The following is a 20,508-nucleotide window of genomic DNA, read 5'->3' on the forward strand; positions in this document are numbered from 1 at the left end:
AAAAGACCACACGCATTTGGCCAATTTGGTGTGCGTGGCTATCCCCGTGTGTTTTGGTTTTGTTTGCTCACTTGACTGCACTCCTCAGGATGATTGAACACTAACATTTAGACCCTGGGAGGCCTCAGAGATACTGACCAGACTCTGGGGGGCTGAGGGGAGAGAGCGCCCCACTTACTTTCTGGTTGAGGCACTGCGGTGTTTAGATAGACTGAGACCTTGGCGTGGGAATTTCTCAGGCTCACTTTCAGCTGAGTCAATATTGAATAATTAGCTGGGAGTGCTTGGTTGGCAGGCCTGTATGCTTTCCCTTTGGCGGCTCCACTGACAGCTACCCAGCTAATAATAATCACCAGCTCGTGTGTTGATGTGATCCTCTGCCGGAGTTTTCTTCCTGTTCCTACTTTCACCTTCTTTTTCCATTGGAACCTTTTAATAATTTTATGATACAGGCACTCTTGTCCCCGTTGGGAAAACTGAGGCTCAGAGAAATGAAATGGTTTGCTTAAGACGTTACAGACATTGGGCTACAGAATTGGTATTCATTCACGACAAGGTTTATGCACTAGAGCTCATCAGACTCGTCATGATGTTTATTTTTTAATTGCGTCAGTTAAAAACATTTTAAATTGACACACAGTAAACATGACTTCTCTGATGTACAGTTTTATGAGTTCTAACTCACATGGACATTTGTATATTCACCACAGTCAGGGTAAAAAACAGTTCTATCACCCCCCAAAAGTTCATTCATTGCGTTACCCGTTATAATCTTACCCTGCCCCACCCCTCAACAGGTGACCACAGATCTGTTCTCCGTCGCTGGGTTTGACTCTCCCAGAATGTTATATAAATGGAATCATGCTGTATTTAAGCTTTGGAAACTGAGTTTTTTCACTGACTATTGATTTTGAGATCCGTCCCAAGTTGTTGAATATATCAGTAGTTGGATTTTTTTTTTTTTATTGCCAAGGAGGTTTCCGCTGTATAGATGTACTGTAGTTTGTGAGTTCTTGTACCAGTTAAAAGACATTTGGATTGTTCCCAGCTTTTTTTTTTTTTCAAGTTAGTTAACATACACTGTGGTCTTGGCTTCAGGAGTAGAAACCAGTGACTGACTCATCATTGACCTATAACCCCCAGCGCTCATCCCAACAAGTGCCCTCCTTAATGCCCATCACCCATCTAACCCATCCCCCCACCCAACACCCTTCCAGCCACCCTCAGTTTGTTCTCTGTTTTCAAGAGCCTCTTAACGTTTGCCTCCCTCTCTGTTTTTATTTTTTTCCTTCCTCTCCCCTAGGATCACCCATTAAGTTTCTCACATTCCACGTATGAGTAAAATCACGTGATATCTGTCTTTCTCTGACTGACTTATTTAGCTTAGCATAATAACCTCCAGTTCCATCCACATTGTTGTAAATGGCAAGATTTCATTCTATTTCATCACTGAATAGTATTCCATTGTATATGTAAACCACATCTTCTTAATCCATTCATCAGCTGATGGACATTCGGGCTCTATCCATAATTCGGCTATTATTGACAGCACTGCTCTAAACATTGGGTGCATGTGCCCCTTCAAATCAGCATTTTTGTATCCTTTGGATAGATTCCTAGGAGCAATTGCTGGGTCATAAGGAAGTTCTATTTTTAATTTCTTGGGGAAACTCTACACTCTTTTCCAGAGTGGCTGCACCAGTTTGCATTCCCACCAAGAATGCAGTAGGGCTCCCCTTTCTCTACATCCTCACTAGCATCTGTTGTTTCCTGAGTTGTTAATTTTAGACATTCAGACCGGTGAAAGGTGGTATCTCTGTGGTTTTGATTTGTGTTTCCCTGATGATGAGTGATGTTGAGCATCTTTTCATGTGCCTGTTAGCCCTCTGGATGTCTTCTTTGGAAAAGTATCTATTCGTGACTTTTGCCCACTTCTTCACTGGATTATTGGGTTTTCTTTGGTGTTGAGTTGGATAAATTCTTTATAGATTTCCCTTTATCGATACGTCATTTACACATACCTTCTCCCATCCTGAAGGGTTGCCTTTAGTTTTGCTGATTGTTTATTTTGCTGTGCAGAAGCTTTTTATCTTGATGAGGTCCCAATAGTTCATTTTTGCTTTTGTTTCCCTTGCCTCTGGAGACATGTCGAGTAAGAAGTTGCTGCAGCCGAGGTCAAAGAGGTTGCTGCCTGTTTGCTCCTGTAGGATTTTGATGGTTTCCTGTCTCGCGTTTAGGTCTTTCATCCATTTGGAATTTATTTTTGTGTCTGGTGTAAGAAAGTGGTCCAGTTTCCTTCTTCTGCATGTTGTTGTCCAGTTCTCCCAGCACCATTTGCTAGAGAGACTTTTTTCATTGGATTCTCTTTCCTGCTTTTTCAAAGATTAGTTGGCCATATATTTGTGGGCCCATTTCTGGGTATTGTCCCCAGCTTTTTGTGATTGTGAATAGAGCTGCTATGAATACCTGTGTATAGTGTTTTCATGAATGTAGTATTCGTGGGGATTTTTTTTTCATGGCTTAAAATATGGTCAGTATTCTGGTAAATGTTGCTGAACGCTTGAGAAGTACATGTGTTGTGCTGCTGTTGGGTGGAGTGTTCTCTTAGTGTCCATCAGATCCAGGTGGTCTGTGGGGTTGTTTGTTCTGTGTCCTTGCTGATTTCATGTCTCATTTGCCGTGCCTTGCTGAGAGTGGGGTGACATCTTCAACTTGGCGATTTTGTCCGTTTCTTCTTTCACTTCTCTTTCTTTCTGTATGTATTTTGAAGCTTCTGTAGCTAGGTGTATTTAGGTTAAGAATTATTATGTGTTCTTGGTAAATTAATGCTTTATCATTATATAATGATCCTTCATGTTCTTATTGATTTTCTTCTCAAATTTTTATTTAAATTCTAGTTATTACCATACAGTACAATATTGGTTTCAGGAGTAGAACTCAGTGATTCATCACTTACATACAACACCCAGTGCTTATCACAAGTGCCCTCCTTAATACCCATCACCCCTGTAGCCCATTGCTCACCCACCTCCCTCCATCAACCCTCAGTTTGTTTTCTGTTATTAAGAGTCTCTCATGATTTGGTACCCCCCCCCTCTCTTTTCCCCTTCCTGTATGTTCTTCTGTTAAACTGTACATGAGTAAATTCATATGGTATTTGTCTTTCTCTGACTTACGTTACTTAGCATAATACAGTCTAGCTCCATCTATGTCATTGCAAATGGCAAGATTTAATTCTTTTTGATGGCTAATATTCCATTGTGTACACACACACACACACACACACACACACACACACACACACAACACATCTTCTTTATCCATTCAACAGTTCGTGGACAGTTGGGCTCTTTCCATAGTTTAGCTATTGTTGATAACGCTGCTAAAACATCAGGGTGCATGTAACCCTTCGAATCAATATTTTTGTATCATTTGGTTAAATACCTAGTAGTACAATTGCTGGATCATATGGTAGTTCTGCTTTTAACTTTTTAAGGAACCTCCACACTGTTTTACAGAGTGGCTGTACCAATTTGCAATCCCACCAAGGGTCTAAAAGGATTCCCCTTTCTCCACATGCTTGCCAACACCTATTGTTTCTTGTGTTGTTAATTTTGGGCATTCTGACAGGCGTGAGATGATATCTTAACATGGTTTTGACTTGTATTTCCCTGGTGATAAGTGATGTTGAGCATTTTTTCATGTGCATGTTAGCCGTCTGAATGTCTTCTTTGGGAAAATGACTATTCATGTCTTTTGCCCATTTCTTCACTGGATTGTTTGTTTTTGGGTGTTGAGTTTGATAGATTCTTTATAGATTTTTGGATACTAACCTTTTATCAGATATGTCCTTTGTGAATATCTTTTCCCATTCTATAGGCTGCCTTTTAGTTTTGTTGGTGGTTTCTGTTGCTATGCAGAAGCTTTTTATCTTGATGAGGTTCCAATAGTTCATGTTTGCTTTGTTTCCCTTGCTTCCGGCAATGGGTCTAGTAAGAAATTGTTCCCATTGAAGTCAAAGAGGTTTTTGCCTGTGTTCTCCTCTAGGATATAACATTCTTCTTTATCTCTGCTTATTTTCTGCTCTTACATGTACCCCGAAGTGTCTGATCCTAATGTAATACTCCAGGGTTGTTGTTTTTTTTTAAATGAATGTTTATTTGGTGTATTCTTTTCTATTCATGTACTTTTAGCCTAGCTATATTGTTCTATTTAAAGTGAGTTTATTCTAAATAACATATAGTTCAATCTTTTTGAGTCTGTTCTTACAGTCTCTGTTAATTATGTTTAGGTCATTTATATTTAATGTAGTTCTTGATGTATTCGTATTTAGGTTTATCTATATTTTCTTCTAAAGGACTTATTTTTTTAACATTTAGTTACTAAGTCTATTTGAAATTTATTTTTGTTGATGGTGTGAGGTAGGGATATCATTTCTTGGTGTGTCTGCATCACCATGTGTACCAGCACCAGTTAGTGAATCTTCCCATTAATCAACACTGCCACTTCAGTCATATATCTACTTGTCTTATATTCATGGATCTGTTTGGGGCCTGTTTTTTTCCACTGATGTATTGGTATATCACTGCCCCCAGCATCACTGTCCTCATGACTCCAGCTTTATAACAGTTCTTGATATCTGTTTGGCCAGCTCCCTTCCAAACATCATCCTGACCATTGTTCTGTATGTTACTCGCCCTTTGGTCTTACATATAAATTTTAGAAGCAGTATTTTGAATAGTTTTGACCAAAACTGAAACTCTGTTGGGATTTTGTATTGTGTTTCATTGAATTTCTAGAAATTTATAAAGTGGGGACGTATTTTTAAAAAAGTTAAGTCTTCCCCTCCTTGAACAAAATCCATTTCTGCATTTATTCATTGTCTTCAATACCAATCCATAAAACCTTAAAACCATTCTTCATGAATGTCCTGAAAACATTTTTAAAAAGATTTATTCCTAAGTGCATTGCGATTGTAAATATACTTTCTTAACACAATGATTTGGTAATCGTTTCTTGTTGGCATATACGAAAGTTACTGATTTGTGTGGGTCTGTGTCCTCACCTACTATTCAACAGCCTTTTGAGTGTGGTTTTCCTCATTTTACAAAATGACTAAACGTTTCATTTTGTAAGCTCACCTCCTCTTTCCCAGCCCTCTCCCATCACAACACTGTGATTTCCATGAAGGTGGAGGTGAATTTTTCTCGTTACTCTCATACAGACTCCCAGTGCCTGAAACAGTGCCTGACACACAGCAGGTACTCAGTGGATGTTTGTATGTGTTAGATGAAGTAACACAGTTCCTAACCCTCAGCAGAGGAAACAGTACATACTAACTCAATTGAGGTGGTTTCACACACACACACGGCTGTCTTTGCCTGGAATGTGTGTCTCCTGTCTACATGACAGCATCATCCCCTTCCCAGGCAGATGGGCCAGTTCTTCCAGGAAGTATTCCTGGGTTTCCCTATACTTCATAAAGATGGATCCAGAAAAACACAAACAAAAAAAGAAGACAAAACAAAGCAAAGCAAGCTGGGATTAAAAGTAGCTATGTGCTCAAATGGATCGTAAAACCTAAGAAAATCATCCAAAGTGATATGGAAAGATACACAGAGTAAAGGACATTATGGTGGGTACAAAATGCTGCTGCAGTTGAGGAAATTAATTTATGAATGATGGAAAGTAAAGGTCTTCCAGTACATCATGACTCCAACACTCCTGGGGAATAGAAACACCATGTCAAGAGGCCCCCACACTCAGTGAGTCAGAGGAAAGAGGACACACGAGCATGACAGACTGGTGTTCATTCCCATGCGGTTCTCTAACATTCTGTGAGTGAAAACCACATATATCTGAGTCTTTTCTTCCTGCTCTAAAAAATCACTTCAATTTTCCTCCTCTGATAAATGTTTTACGAATTCCCATTCCTGATGAAAGATTTTGCTGTGATTAAAGATTTCATGAAGTTATGACAAAGGCAGAATAGATCTTCATTCTTGAAAGCTCATTTTTCTGTGAGCGGAGTGAAGACGCCTCTTGTATGCAGCTGTCAGAGCTAATGAATATTTTCCAAGTGCCGTACCTCTGGGGAAAACACTCCCACCCAAGGAACCTAGAATCAACCAACGTGAACCTGCTTCTCTGAAGACGTGTGGGGCACTGTCTCACAGAAACAGCAGGAATGAGAAAGGTTTACCTTCCTTCCCTGAGAGTGGGTTTACAAGTGCACATCTTGAAGAGCTGGTATTTCACAGATGCCCCGTAGCCTGGTGATGATGATGGCGGTGCACATGTGGGTGTGTGTGTCCCTGGCCAGGTGACTGCACACTTCCCCCCCTCAAATCCCTTCTCTGGAAAGAGCAGACAATGAAGTTTAGAATACTTGACTCCCTCTACCCTGAAAAGCAAAGGATTTTGAGTTGTAAGACTTGGGTGTTGGCCACCTCACTGGTGTTGGTGGCCATACCCTGAGCCTCACTTTCCTTACCTATAAACGGGTCTGGGGAGGACAGCTTCCCAAGGGTGTGGAGGTGAAATGAAGTGCAGGCAGCCCTCACACACGGGATGTTTGCCCTCCCACCTTCCTGTGCTACCAACAAAGCCTTGAGACATAAACTTGAGAACTTTGATGCCCTTTGGAGGGTCATGTTTTTTTTTTTTAATGTTTATTTACTTTAGAGAGAGAGAGTGTGTGTGCAGGCAAGGGGCAGACACACACACACACACACACACACACACACACACACACACACACACTCCGAAGCAGGCTTCAGGCTCTGAGCTGTCAGCATGGAGCCCGACGCGGGGCTCGAACTCATGAACTAGGAGATCATGACCTGAGCCGAAGTCGGACCCTTGACCGACTGAGCCCCCAGGTGCTGGAGGGTCATGTTTTGAAGACCTACCAAGCTGAAGAAGACCCCAAGCACAGATCTTCTTCTGAGGCCTTTTTTCCTCCTATGAAAAAGTGCTTGCCTCACTCCAGAACCATTTCTGCCTCTGTTGCTGACATCTGTGTCTGCTCCAGTCGTGGGTATGGCTGTCCCTATCACATGAGCAAACACTGGCTCCTTGTCGTGTGCCCGCTGTGACACTTGGTATTTAAGACACTGGGCAAGCTTCAGACGAGCTTTCGAGTGTAATGGAAACCTACCAAATGGTGACTGACCCAGACGGCACGCGTGCGGTTGCTGTTTGTGCGTGCAGCTGAGGAGTCTGGCGGGCAGGAGGCGCCGAGGGGCTGCTTTTGCTGCTGCACATGTCCTGGCCTCCCAGAATCCTCCTGGCCCCACTCGCATCCACAGCTTCCACGCCTCCCGGTGGGTGCTGGACTGCTCAGCATCCTGTTCCTGTCGAGGCAGGTGGGGCGTGGGAATGGGGAGGCTGAAGAGGGGACCACCTTCTCTTGTTGAGGGGGCCGGGCTGTCTTAGCTGGGAGAGAAGGTCTCCTGTCCTCACTGGCTAACACCGTGGCTCCTGGACTTCTGCTGTGGCGGGGGCACTGGGATTTGAGCGTTGTTACCTTCTGGACTAGAGAGAACAGGGCTGCTGGTGTCAGGAGTGTGGGGGAGAGTAAGGAAGGTGCAGTCTGTGTGAGGCTCCCAGTAGGCGCGCACACCCCCCCCCCCCCCCCGCCCCGCGATGTGTTCTCCATGTGCCAGCGCCCCGCACCTCGCTGGGCCCCGGCGGGAGCCTGCAGGCCTGGCAATGGGGTTGCGACGTGGACGCGCCGTTCATTGACAGGCACTGTGTGTGCACCAAGCGCTTTGCCAGCCGCTGTCTTACTTCTGCGTCCGGTGTTCGAGGCCTCACATGCGCGAGGCTTGGAGAACTCTGGTTACCGTCCCAGGGCCATTTTGTTTGTAAAGGGCACGCTGCATTACAGGCGTGTGTCTCCGGGGCCAGGGAGGATCTGATGCCCCAACCTGTTTTGCAGAGTGAGCCTCTGTAACCCTTCATGCTGGGGCACGTGACAGTTTGATCCGTTGCTCCTCTGATATCCTCAAGAAACGGGAGGTCTTTGGGGGGGAGAAAAGGCCAAGTAGCTCTCCTCTCTGGCTCCCAGAAGATCCTCAACTTTCCCTTGTCTTCCACACAGTACCCGCCAGTGCCACCTGCTCCTAGACATCTTCAACTCCACGGAGCATGAGCTGACGGTCAGCGCCCGCGGCAACGAGGAGCTCATCCTGCACGCCGGCGAGTGTCAGCGGTGAGTGTCCCCGCGTCCTGCCTCTCCCTGCTTCCGTCTCCTCACTCGGAAGCACCTTGAGATAACCCTCCCTCAAGGGGCGCCTGGGTGGCGCAGTCGGTTAAGCGTCCGACTTCAGCCAGGTCACGATCTCGCGGTCCGTGAGTTGGAGCCCCGTGTCGGGCTCTGGGCTGATGGCTCGAGCCTGGAGCCTGTTTCCGATTCTGTGTCTCCCTCTCTCTCTGCCCCTCCCCCGTTCATGCTCTGTCTCTCTCTGTCCCAAAAATAAATAAACGTTGAAAAAAAAAATTAAAAAAAAAAAAAAAAAAAAAGAGATAACCCTCCCTCTGAGCCCCCAGAGGATAGACGGGCTTGTCTGCCTGTCTCTCCGTGCAAGGTTCAGTGAAAGAACCTGAAGTGGCTTCGATTTGGAGGCAGGTGTCGAGTCGAAGTAAAGCCATGGGGTGTCTGTGGAAGGAAGCAGTGGCACGTGCTTCCGGGAGCCGCATCTCGGGGGACGCTGTGGCGCCTGGGCCTGCCTTGGCTGGCAAATTCTCGAAGCTGTATCTGGGAACAGTTGATGTTGATTGTGGGGCCTGCATCAGTAGTACCGGGAAGTCCCTTGGAAGAATTCCGCAAAAAGGCCAGGCTCAGACCTGCAGGAGGGGTGTGGTGCCACCCACTCCCAGTCCCCAGATGGCAAAGACGGGGCTCCACCGAGCTGTGGACGTGCCCTGGTCCAGCAGGAGCAGAGTTGGAAGTGAGCGCTGACCCGAGCAAAGCCAGGGCCCCCAGGGCATGTCCCGAGGCAGGTGGACTTTAGGAGGAAGCTCTTCTGCGTGGGGAGCCCTTCCCTGGGCCAGCCCCCTGCCCGCGGGGCCTCTGCTCACGTCGGCACCTGTGTCTCCAAGCCCAGCTCGTATGGTATAGACGGAATTATAGCTGGGATGAGATGGAAATGGAATGCAATTTTTATGTTTAATTGCAAAATACTTTCCACAGAAAGAAAATAATTTGGAAACCGGCACACGCATGTCCCAGATTTTAGCACTTGGTCATATTGGCCCCAGATCTCTGTCTCTTCCTATCTTTCTTCCTCACTCCTTCACTTCATCATTCTTCCTCTGTCAGTCTTGTCTGTGTCTTCCTCTTTATTTAGGGAAATAAAATGCTTAAAAAAAACTGACATGAACACAGTCGGTGGGGGAATTATAATTTCAAGCCACACCACTCCACATTCATCAGAGCGTTTAAAGACACGGACGGTGCTGGATGCTGGTGAGGATGTGAAGCAGCCGGAACTCGCCCGCCTCGGTGGGGGGGATGAGCTGGTGCGACCACTTTCAGGAGGGTTTGCGGTTTCTTAGAAAACTAAACGTACACCTACCCTGTGCCCAGCAGTTCCAAATCCAGTAATTTATTCAAGAAAAATGTAAATGTTTATTCACAAAAAGACTTACACAAGAATGTTCGTAGCCAAAAGATAGAGCCCAGATGTCCATTACAGGAAAGTGGATAAGCAAAGGGTGGCATTTCTCCTGCAAGTGGGGGAATGCTCAGCAACCAGACCTGACACGTTACCAATACGCAGCCAGTAGGGTGAATCCCAGGAACACAGCACTGAGTGAGGGGGGTCTCCCCGAGGGAGGCAGGCGCCGTGGGACTCCATTCGCCTGAAATCCCAGAGCGAGCAAACTGGTGCACTGTGGAAAAAGCAGCACATCGGTTACCTCTGCAGGGGCTGGGCTGGGGGTCAAGCAGGAAGGGGCACAGGTGTTTCCTGGGGGGTCATGTACAACTTGATTTTTGGGTGTGGGCCACACACGGGTTCTCATTTGTTAAAATTCAGCACCTGTGCACTTAAGACTGGCGCGTTCCGTTGTAAGTCAACGTCACCTCGAAAGAAAAACTGTACACATGTTGAGCTCTAGCTGAAGATCGGTTGTGGAGGGCCGCCCACCGTCGGCAGCATCTCTGGAAGGTCTGAGAAGCACTAATGATGGGTAAAGGGGCTGGTCGTGGAGAGAGGAGCCGGAAAGCACATGGAGTGAACTGTTGACGGTGGACTCTTCCAAGGGCCTTATGGGATGTTCACGGGAGATTTCTTTCAGCGTTACGGTTGACATTTTTCCTAAGCAAATGCTGGAAAAAATTGAGTGCAGGAGTAGCTCAGCCCTCCTCCCTGGACTGCCGTCTTTATTCCTCCCTCCCTCCCTCCTCGGTGGGGAATTGCTGTCTTGGAGGCGATGGAATCATTCATACCATGTTTTGCTACTTTTATTGTATTTATATCTACAACCAAACATTACTTCCAGAGTTTTTTATGACAAGCGGTTCTATATCGCATATGTCTTTTTAAAAATGCATCTTTTTATAACTTTAAATCAGCATTCCGCTTCGGAGCTAAGTATAAATCTGCTTCTCTCCTTTCAACTGGTATTTATATTTCATTGCACGAATACGCCACTTTGTCTGTGTCCACGCTAATCCACTCTGAGGCTGCTCCAAAGTATTGCTGTGTCATGTGATTATTGCTGATGACGCACACGGATGCAGGGTCAGGCTCTGGGGTCCCCACTGCAGGACAGTTTAGGCTGATAGTTGGAGGCCTGAGGTCCAGTGACTTGGGGCCTTTCATGGCCTGCCTTTGAGAGGAGCCCGGAACACTCCCCCTGGAGGTGTCTGTCCGGTCCCCTGCAGAGGACTTGCCGTGTGGGGATGGCTGTGCGGGGGCTCACGTGCTGCACCTGCACACAGGTTGCGGCTGAATGCGCCTGGCGCAGGACCGGCTGCTTTGTAGGGCGCCGGCGCATCCTGGGGTCTACACCCCCGGCAGCTGCCTGGGCCCAGTGTTGTTCTCCAGATTGTGGAGGACGCTGTCTGCTCTCTGCTCTCTGCCTTGTCTTTGTCTGGATGTTTGGATGCGGTCTAAGGCCCCAGGGGATGTAAATCTGGCCGTCTTCTGACACTGACGTGAAACCTGTTGTTAAAAATTAGAAACTGTTAAGCCCGTTCTCTCCTGGATCGTTCTCATGGATGGAAGGCTGAATGATGTTAGCAGTCCCATTCGCAGATAATCACAAATTAGTCTTGTGCTTCAGGCTTGCTCGTTATCGAGCCCTGTGCTTAAATTCTCATTTCTCAATGCTCCTAGCTCACACGTTCTCTATTCATTCATAAAATATTCACCCAATAAGCATTGGTGCTTCGAGAACCTGCTCTGTGGTACCTGCCTCGGGCTCCGGGAGTGCGGGGATAAACAGGGGCCCCTCCCAGCGGGAGCAGGTGTGAGGTGCAGGCGATGAGCGTCCCCTGCAGCCAGCCAGGCGCCTCTACCTTCCCTGCCCAACGGGGCATCTTGCTGGCCCGGGTGCGAGTGGTGAGCCACTGGTCTGGGAGGTCCTGTTTGGCTCTGGTCCCACTGTCCCCACTAACCAGTGTTGAGTCCCAGGGAGCTCGGTGTTTGTGGGGCGCAGGGAGGTGCTTCCTTTCTGCTTTCTGAGCCTCCCTGGCCTTCCCCGGACCACATCAGACACACCCTCTACCCTTGCGGCGGGCATCGCAGCTCTTGGGTTCTCACAGAGCAGTTCTGGTGGAGGGAGCAGGTACGGTGGAGCCTCGCAGCACCTGGCAGACCTTGGCCGGGACGCCGTCCCTGTGTATCCAGGCCGTGTCCTCAGGGTCCCGTCTCTTCCCGGAGTCCTGAGCTCAGCCAGTGTCCTGCCTCTTCCCTTCCCCCATGAGGAACCATCCCCACCGTACCTCATGCTTTGCCCAGGGCTGAAGAAGGAGGCTTCTCTGCGGTCAAGCTCCCACGTGGGGTTGGGCTCTGCCCGCAGGTGAGTGCGCAGTGGTTCTTGGACTCCGCGTTAATCCCTCTGCCTGTAGGTGATGTTCCCATGGCCACCCCGGAGGTGGGCGGACGGACAGCACATTGTGCTAGAGATGGCCTAGTCTTAAATGGCCAGGGTGCTGGGTTAGTGTGGCGTTGTTACTGCCCTGCCCAGAGCCCAGGCATCCCTGGGTCAACAGACATTTGACTTTCTCTTAAGGGTGGCCTGTCCTCCAGGAGGGGGACCCCTCCACTAGATTGAGGTGCTTGCCTCTGCTCCCCACCAGTAGAAGAGGTGACCTCATTCTACCCAGTACCGGAAGCGTATGTCCTCAGGAGCACGAAGGAACAACGTGCTTCCAAGTGGAAGAAACAATGGAAGGCACAGTTACTGGGCTTGTGTGTTGGGAGTTAGGCACTCATGTCCTCAAGGTCACTCGACGGAGGCGTTGTCTGCATTTGATAGATAAGTGAAGAGTCCGGTGTTCACAATCACTCGGTGGGCCTCTCATTTATCTGGCTCACAGCTGTCCTTGCAATGGTGACCGAAGGTTGAGAGAGGTTCTGTTCCTCTCCCCTTGTGCTCTGTGTGTGACCAGCCCTGTGAGGTCCCCTATCAAGTGTAAAGGCCATTAGAAGGCCGGGAAGATGGAGAAGCTGCTCGGATTTTGGCTTCCAAGGTGTTCATGAATTCATTTCACAGATACTCCCAGAGTGTTGGGCTGGTGGCGGGCCTGGCCAGCAGGTGAGACGGTGAGGGAAGGTGGCATCGCCCTGCCCTCTGTTTTGGTGTGGAATCGAGGCATACCATCAGGCAGTCGGCATGCACAGTGAGGGGAGGTGAAAGCATGCAGTCAGAAATCTGGCCCAGACAGGATGAGGGGCGGCTGGGAAGGCTTCCTGGAGGAAGGGGTGCTGATGTGGAGCAGAACAGCGGAGTAGGAGTGAGCTTGGGCTGCCGTACAAGTGCAGGCACGGCGTGCTCTCGGGAATACTGTGAGAGAGCTCTTGATGGATGAAACGCTCTTGTGCTTAGCTTAGAAACACCACTTTTGTGACCATGTGTCTTAGAGATATCTTCCCAATCTTTCAGCTTAAAATAGAGCATTTCAGCAAATGGATGTAGAAAGTACCACCTCCCTTTCCTGAACTCTCCTTTGGAGGGTCCTCTGGAAATCAGTGATTCCTCGCTCACCTTATGAGTGTCTGGGGCATGGCCGGTGCATCAGTCCTGTAATCAGGGACCGCGAGTTAAGCTCACTTTTGCCAAACGTGAATCGTGACGCCTGGCCCGTAGGGATTGCATTTCCTGGGGCTCCCCACCATCAGTGGTCACCTTCACAACCTTGTCCCCCTGCCTTAGCTGGGTGCCCGCAGCAACACCATATTTAGCCAAGGGCTGTGTACCACAGACACCCCTTTTGTCAGGCCGTGGCGTCTCCATACCTCACAGCAGCTCCAGTGAGAGCACTACGCACGTTTGCTTCTGCACAAGAGAGGCCACGCCTGGCCAAGGCGGGCGGAAGTCAGGTGCCCCCGGAGCCAAGCCCGCCTGTTGGCCACGGTGCCTCTCTGCGGGGGCCGTCTGCAGTTCCCGGGGCCGTGTCCCCCGGAGTTGGGCATCCCTCCTGTCTGATTGCAGATGACAACTAGAAACAGTAGAAAGCTTTCACCATGAAACAGCATAAACTTTCTTAAGAAAATACGATGCTGCCAGCAGCAAATTTACTGGAGAATTGAGATGGTAATTAATGTGTTTTTTTGCTTAATTGTCAAACCATTAAAATTAAATTTCATGACCACCCTCACTTACGTACACATCTTTTTAAAACTCTGGTAATAGGATGTTCCGTGCCTCAGGCTGTCCCACGCTGTCCCCTGCCCCACGCAGAGGCCCCGCCTGTGTAGCAGCATGTCCAGATGGGGCCTCCCTGGGAGGACCCATTGCTGGCTGGCGGTGAGCGGTCTGCCCTGTCACGGGCATGCTAGAGTGGCCTTCCCACCACAGGGCAGGAGGGGCTCCCAGAGCACGCTGCGCCCCGGTGCTCCGAAGCCTCGCCTGGACACTGTTCCGGTGGCAGAGAGGGCCAGGTGGCCCCCCCCAAACGCCACATCTCCTGCTAATCTGTGAGCGGGCTCCAGCTGCGGCCCAGAGCTGTGTCCGCCCTGCGGGCCGTCTCTGGTTCAGCTCTTCTCCTGCCTCTTGAGGGGTCTCAGACAAGCCTCTTCCCTCCCCTGGGTTTTCATTCTTCCTTGGTCACAGGAGAGAAGACGTTGGCCATGGGAATGAATGAGTGGACATAGGGGTGACAGCAAGTGCTGCTGTGCCAGCGCCTACGTGAGTCACACCGCTGCTCGCCTTCCGGGGTCTCCTCCCGCCTTGCCGTCCTCCTCACTGTCACCGTCCCTTCTTAGCAGACGAGAAGTCCAGCTGAGAGAGGTGACCAGCAAGGGGCCCTTCCTCCCCAGTTCTTTCAGTTGTGATCTCATGAAAGTCTTCACAGGCGCTTAGAGGCAGGGAAGGTGCTGGCAGAGTGAGGCCCCCTAGCACATGCGTCCCCCCGTCCCCAGACACCCACACCACCCTCTGGAGCACATGCGTCCCCTCATCCCCAGGCACCCACACCACCCTCTGGGGCACATGCGTCCCCTCATCCCCAGAGAGCCACAGCACCCCCCAGGGGCACATGGGTCCCCCCCATCCCCAGGCACCTACACCCCACCCTGGGCACCTGCACCCCCCCACCCCCAACACCCACACTCTCCCACCGTGCACATGTGTCCCACCCCCAGACACCCATACCACCCATCCCCCCGGGGCACTTGCATTCCCCCCATCCCCAGGCACCCACATCCCCCACCCTGGGCACCTGTAGCCACTGAGCGCCTGCCCCTGGAAGCGGGTGACCATGAGCTCTGCGTGGTCCTACCTGCTATCGTGTAGCAGGTTCCTGTGTACCCCAGCCTAGAACAGAGCAAGCCCAAACGCTGGGTGCACCGCTCAACTGCCTGCAACCTTATTTTTCCTCTTCACTTTCTTCAGATGCTCTGAGGAACTTTCTTTGTGTGTCCCGCAGGGCACACCTCGTTATGTGGGCCCGAGCTCGTGCTGGGGGCTCCTCACTCATGTTTGTAACTGCTGCTTGCCTCCTGGCCGGGGCAGCATACCCTGCCCCTTGCGGTGGACGAGCCTGTGCCCTTGACCTGGGCGGTGTCTCCTGACACGTTCTGAGTGGAGGGCTTTGGGGATTTGCTTGAAAACTGGAGAGAATCTGGGAGAGTCCATTAGAAACAGCTTCCAGAAGCAAGGAGAAAGCATCTTGATGTGTTCTCGTCTTTCAGCTGACTTATGGGGAAACTGAGGCTCAAGTCTATCCAGCAGGCCCTGGGTAGAGTGATGTTAGAACCCAGGGTGTTAAATTCCCCGTCCAGGGAGGCTTCCACCACCCGGCTCTGCCTCTGGTTGCTCAGGAGGAGCCCCTGACGATTAACGGGCAGCGAGGAGAAATGCCGGAGTCCAGCCTGGAGCAGGTGGGCTACAGAGTTGGCCCCTTGGAAGACACAGCCTTCTGCTGACTCAGGTGATGGGCGAGGTGCTTTTGGCGAGAGCAGAAAAAGATGACTGGTCGGTTCCGTGCGCCACGCAGCTTTCTCTTCCTGAAAAGTCTCAGATGCGGGGCCTCCGCTGGGCTTTGTGCCGCGTTGTTCCTGACGGGGGTCTTCCCTCCGGTGCGGGACGCGGTCCCTCCTCACGCACGGCCCGCCCGTGGCTGCGGGGGGTCTCGTGCGCCAAGGCTGAGCGGCCACTGGCCTGGGGCCGCCCCGAGCCCGCGTCCAGGCTTAGCCGCTGGCTCCCTCCGCTGTCTTGGGCAAGTGGTGTGGCCCTTGGTGAATTCTGAGTGCTTTTCTTTCTTTGTTCCTTTATTTTGCTTTTATTTAGATTCCAGGTAGTTACCGTGCAGCATAATACTAGTTCCAGGTGCACCACATAGTGATCCATGTAGTGATTCTGTGTAACACCCGGGGCTCATCACAGCAAGTACCCTGCTCCATGCCCACTGCCATTCTTACCTGCCCCCCCCCCCCACCCCTGCAACCTCCCCTGGTCACCATCCATTTGTCCTCTGGAGGTAAGAATCTATTTCTCGGTTTGCCTCCCAGAGTCTCTTTTTTTCCCCTTGCTCCTTTGTTCTGTTCCCCATATGAGTGAAATCATAGGGGATTTGTCCTTGGCTTGTTTTACTTAGCATAATATTCTCTGGCTCCATCCACATCATCGCAAATGGCTAGATTTCATTCTTGATGGTTGGGAAACATTCTAGCGTGTACACGCACCACATCTTTATCCATTCACCAGTCGACGGGCATTTGGGCTCCTTCCATAATTTGACTATTGCCGAGAGCGCCACTATGCACATCAGGGTGCGTGTACCTCTCTGAATCAGTATTTTTGTACCCTTTGGGTAAATACCTAGTAGTGCAATTGCTGGGTTGTAAGGTGGTAGTTTGTTTTCTCTTGAAACTTTTTGAGGAACCTCCGGCCTGTTGTCCAGAGTAGCTGTGCTGGTTCGCATTCCCATCTGCTGTGCACAGGGCTCCCCTTTCTCTGCATCATAGCGAGCATCTGTTGTGTCCCGTGTCGTTAATTCTAGCCGTTCTGACGTGTGTCCGGTGGTATCTCATTGTACTTCTGATTTGTGTTTCCCTAATGATGAGTGATATCGAGCATCTTTTCATGTGTCCGTTGACCATTTGTATGTTGTTTTTGGAAATGCATCTATTCACGTCTTCTCATTTTTTAATCGGATTATTTGTTTCTTGGGTGTTGAGTTTTAGAAGTTCTTTATATATTTTGGACACTAACCCTTTATCGGATATGCCATTCGCAAATGTCTCCTCCCATTCTGCAGGCTGCCTTTTAGTTTTGTGGGTTGTTTCCTTTGCTGTGCAGAAGCTTTGTATTTTGATGGGGTCCTGGTAGTTTATTTTTGCTTTCATTTTCCCTCACCTCTGGAGACATATATAGAAAATCGTCGTTTCGGCCGATGTCAAAGAAATTACTGCCTGTGTTCCCTTCGAGGATTTTTATGGTCTGAGGTCCCAGTGCTTTTCTTTAAAATGGGAACAGTAATGCCTGTCAGAGGTGGTTACAAATGCCAGCGTTAAGCCGTGTTGAGTACACGGCGTCACCCGCGACCTACAGTGGGCGCTCCGCAGGTGGCACGTGGTTATTTTTCAGTACTCCCGTGTCACGCCTTGAAAACGGTTCCCACCAGTCCAGCCGCCGTGGCTGGTGGGTGAAGGGCATGCATTTGAGGTCTTGTGTTTCCTTTTTGGGGAGATGACTGTACCAGAGTGTTGCTTAGGTGATTAGTTGTTATTTGGAACCTCATTTCCCTGGCTTCTCGATGGTGTCTGATGTTGAGGCAGAGAAAGTTCTCGTCATCAGGAGTCAGAAGCCACAGAGAGGATTTGATGTAAGGAATTGTTACTGAGGCGTGAGGTTGGTAACTAGGTAACTGTGAGCGTAGAACGGACCAGCGAGGCGTCCGGTGTCGCTGCTGCAGGGAGCTTCACCGTCCCTGGTACTGGTGGCCAAGGCAGGGGACTGGGATTATTAGTTAGAAGCCGGCCACTGCGGGCGTGGGGCCGACACACGGCACTCTGAGGATGCCTGGAGTCTGGGGTCTCAGAGGGAGGTGCCACGTTGTGGGACTGTACCTGTTAGAACCAAGGGCAGAAGGACAACCCTCAGGAGGCCACAGGAAGCCCTAGAGGGAGCACGTGCCTCCTTCCCCTATGTCCTGCTTCCTCCTTCCACACCCTGGGCGGCTGGGAGAGCAGAGATGTGGCTTGCAGAGGGGGCACCTGCAGGATGTAGTGTCACGCCCTGCTTTACACCCCCTGGTCTCCCTGCTAGAAACGTCCTGCTCTTCTGCATGTCCACGGGGTCTCGGTGGTCTCTCTTATTCTCACTCCTGCCAGACTAGAAGGCCCCGAGCTTTGCTGTGTACTGTAATGACAAGGACCTCTCTAATAAAGTGATGCCTGTCTTCCCCCCCTCCTAATCTCGTGTCCTGACCTGATTGGTTGGGTGCTGCTAGGACACCAGGATTTGTGACTCTCCCCTGTGGCAAGTGCCGGAACCGCCGGGGCCACGTGGGGAATTGTTTGAGAGCCGTGTTTGTGTCGTGGTTGTTGTCGGATGTCTCCCCTCCTTGGGCCAGCGTCCAGCACGTAGTAGGTGCTCGGGTGCTGTTTGGTGGTGAGTGGGGTGACAGTGGGCTGGCTGCAGTGTCATTCACAGTGTCCTCTCTCGGGGGTCTGAGGTCTTCATTCTCTCTGTTGCTCCAGGGATCCGGCCTCAGATGCTGAGGTCAGGGCTTCAGGGACCAGCGTTGCTTTGAGTTGGTTGAGTCATAACTGGGGCCGTGGCATGTGACGGCATAGTCGGTACCTTGTGTAAGTTGTCCCTGGCCCGGGGGGGTCTGAAATTCCACCCACACTGTGGTCTGGAATGCTGTCAGGGCCGGTGTTAGCGTTGGGGAGAGAGTGCCTTCCTCTAATTGGCCTGCACAGGGGGAGTGGTGTTTGCAGCGTGCCCACCCGGAGGGGGACACGCTTTTCTAATGTACCGAAGGGCATCCTGGGTGTGTCCTCCTAAGGCGTGATTCTTCTCCTTACCTCCGTCTTGTGTACCTGTTCCTGTGGGGGAAACTGGCAAGAAGATGCCACATTTTATCCCCTATAGGATAAAGTGGTCCTCTAAGTTTGGGGCTCATCCTCGCATCAGAGCTGTGCCGTGGATAATCTACAAGTGGTTAGAGACTGCGTCCCTTTAACATACTTCAGTAAGGTCTCTGAAGGATTTGGTGGAGGGTTGTGGGCGTGGGGGTTGGGTGGCAGTGGGATGTGTAGGCACCAGTCCATAAATCTATAATGGACACCTTTGGCCTTCATTCCTGTTTCCATTTGTTCCAGACTCGCTGTTGTCAGAAGAGCTGAGGGCGAGACTTGGCTGTGTCGCACAGAGCACTGTGCAGACTGACCACCCACCCTGGCGTCGGGCTCGGGGCAGGGGATGTGAGTGCTGGGGCCCATCCCCTGGCCAGCTGGGGGCGGGGCGGGGTGGGGTGGGGTGGCTGTGGACAGTGTCTCCATGAAGATCTTCCCGGGAGCCTGGGGCCAAGAAGGAGCCGGCCAGACCAGGGCAGATGGGAGACGGGGCTGCTAGGCCAGGAGAACACGCTGGGTCCAACAGGCGGCAGGGGACTGTTCTGGGTTGGGGCTGCACGGGCAGAGAGGAGAGGCCAGGGGGAGGCCAGAGAGGCAGCAGGGCCTGTGAGCCACAGCCGGGTCTTGTTCTGGAGGGGAAGGGACGGTCACAAGGGCGTTTTAGGTGGGACAGTGTCAGACTGGCCTCTAGGGAGTGTCTGGAAAGGGGTGACAGCTGGAGAGAGCCCGGGTCCTGGTCTAGGTAGTGGGTGCGACTGGGGTGCCTTCTGTGCTGCGAGGAGAGGCTGGGCCCTAGACCCCTCGGGAGGGAGGGAGAGTTGGCAGGGCTTGGGGGTGGGTGTGACAAGGAAGGAAGTATCTTGTTTGGACAGCTGGGTGGATGGTGTTGCTGTTCAGTCCCCCAGGGAATGCAGGGTCGGAGCGGGCTGGGGGAGGGCTCGGTGGGCTGCACAGGCTGCGGCCACAGGCTGGCTTCCTGCCAAGCAGAAATGCCGCTCTGACCTTGGGCAAGGAGAACCGGACGGGGGGCCAAAGGTCCGTCTCTCCCACTGCCAAGTCCTCGGTCTCTGACCTGGGGCTTGCTGCTCGGGCCTTGTGAAGCCTCCAGCCCCGCAGACGGGGACCTCTTTAGGTCCCGTGAGAGAACAGAAGCCAGGGCTGAGGTACCCTGCGGGGCCCTTGGAAAATTTGGCCATTGTTACTCTGTTCCCTGCTGGGAGAAAGGGAACAGGTCTTCCTGGGAGAGAGTGGGAGGGCCGAGCGATCCCTTGTTTCCCAGGAAGGGCATTCTGGAGCCGCACAGGGGACCTCAGGCTGCTGGGACCTGGCTGTCCCGGCCCTGCTGGGGCTTGCTCACCGCGAAAGCTCAGAGAGTCGGGGCGTAGACCCTCTGCGGGGCTCTGGGCATCTGCTGTTTCTGTTGGGGCCTGGCTGGCGCTGTGTTTCCTCGGGTTGGACGTCACACGTCTTTGCAGCCCAGGAATGCAACGCAAACCCCACTCCGGGCTGGAGGAGAAGTGGAAGGGGCTGTAGGAGGTTTACCCGGGCCTGCCTGCTGGGCACGGGGTGCACCCAGCAGGCTGGCCCCCCAGGCGGGCACGTCCTGGATCGGCAACCCCGAAACCGGCCCAGCGACTTTACTCTTGGGTGGGGGGATCTTGTCAAAGGCGTGCTGTGCGTGTGTGCATGTGACTTAGCACGTGAATTCCGGCCCAGGAGAATGGCCGTGTCCTTCCACGGACTGTGG

The 20,508-nt window shown here is 51.1% G+C and overlaps 1 protein-coding gene across 6 annotated transcripts in view; it reads left to right on the top strand.

Annotated features, from left to right (window-relative positions):
• The window catches only part of TRAPPC9 (trafficking protein particle complex subunit 9), a 568,037-nt gene that overhangs the window by 370,094 nt on the left and 177,435 nt on the right, over positions 1 to 20,508 (top strand). For 5 of the 6 annotated variants that reach the window (XM_086696009.1, XM_086696010.1, XM_086696013.1 and 2 more), the window contains one exon: positions 8,105 to 8,215. The exons of the other annotated variant lie outside the window; for it this stretch is intronic. In XM_086696009.1, coding sequence (XP_086552135.1) covers positions 8,105 to 8,215 — 111 coding nt within the window. The remainder of the gene's footprint in view (positions 1 to 8,104; positions 8,216 to 20,508) is intronic. 6 annotated transcript variants of the gene reach the window in all.

This window comes from Puma concolor, chromosome F2 (assembly GCF_028749965.1).
Source record: "Puma concolor isolate L17-30 chromosome F2, mPumCon1.1.hap2, whole genome shotgun sequence".
Lineage (NCBI taxonomy): Eukaryota > Metazoa > Chordata > Mammalia > Carnivora > Felidae > Puma > Puma concolor.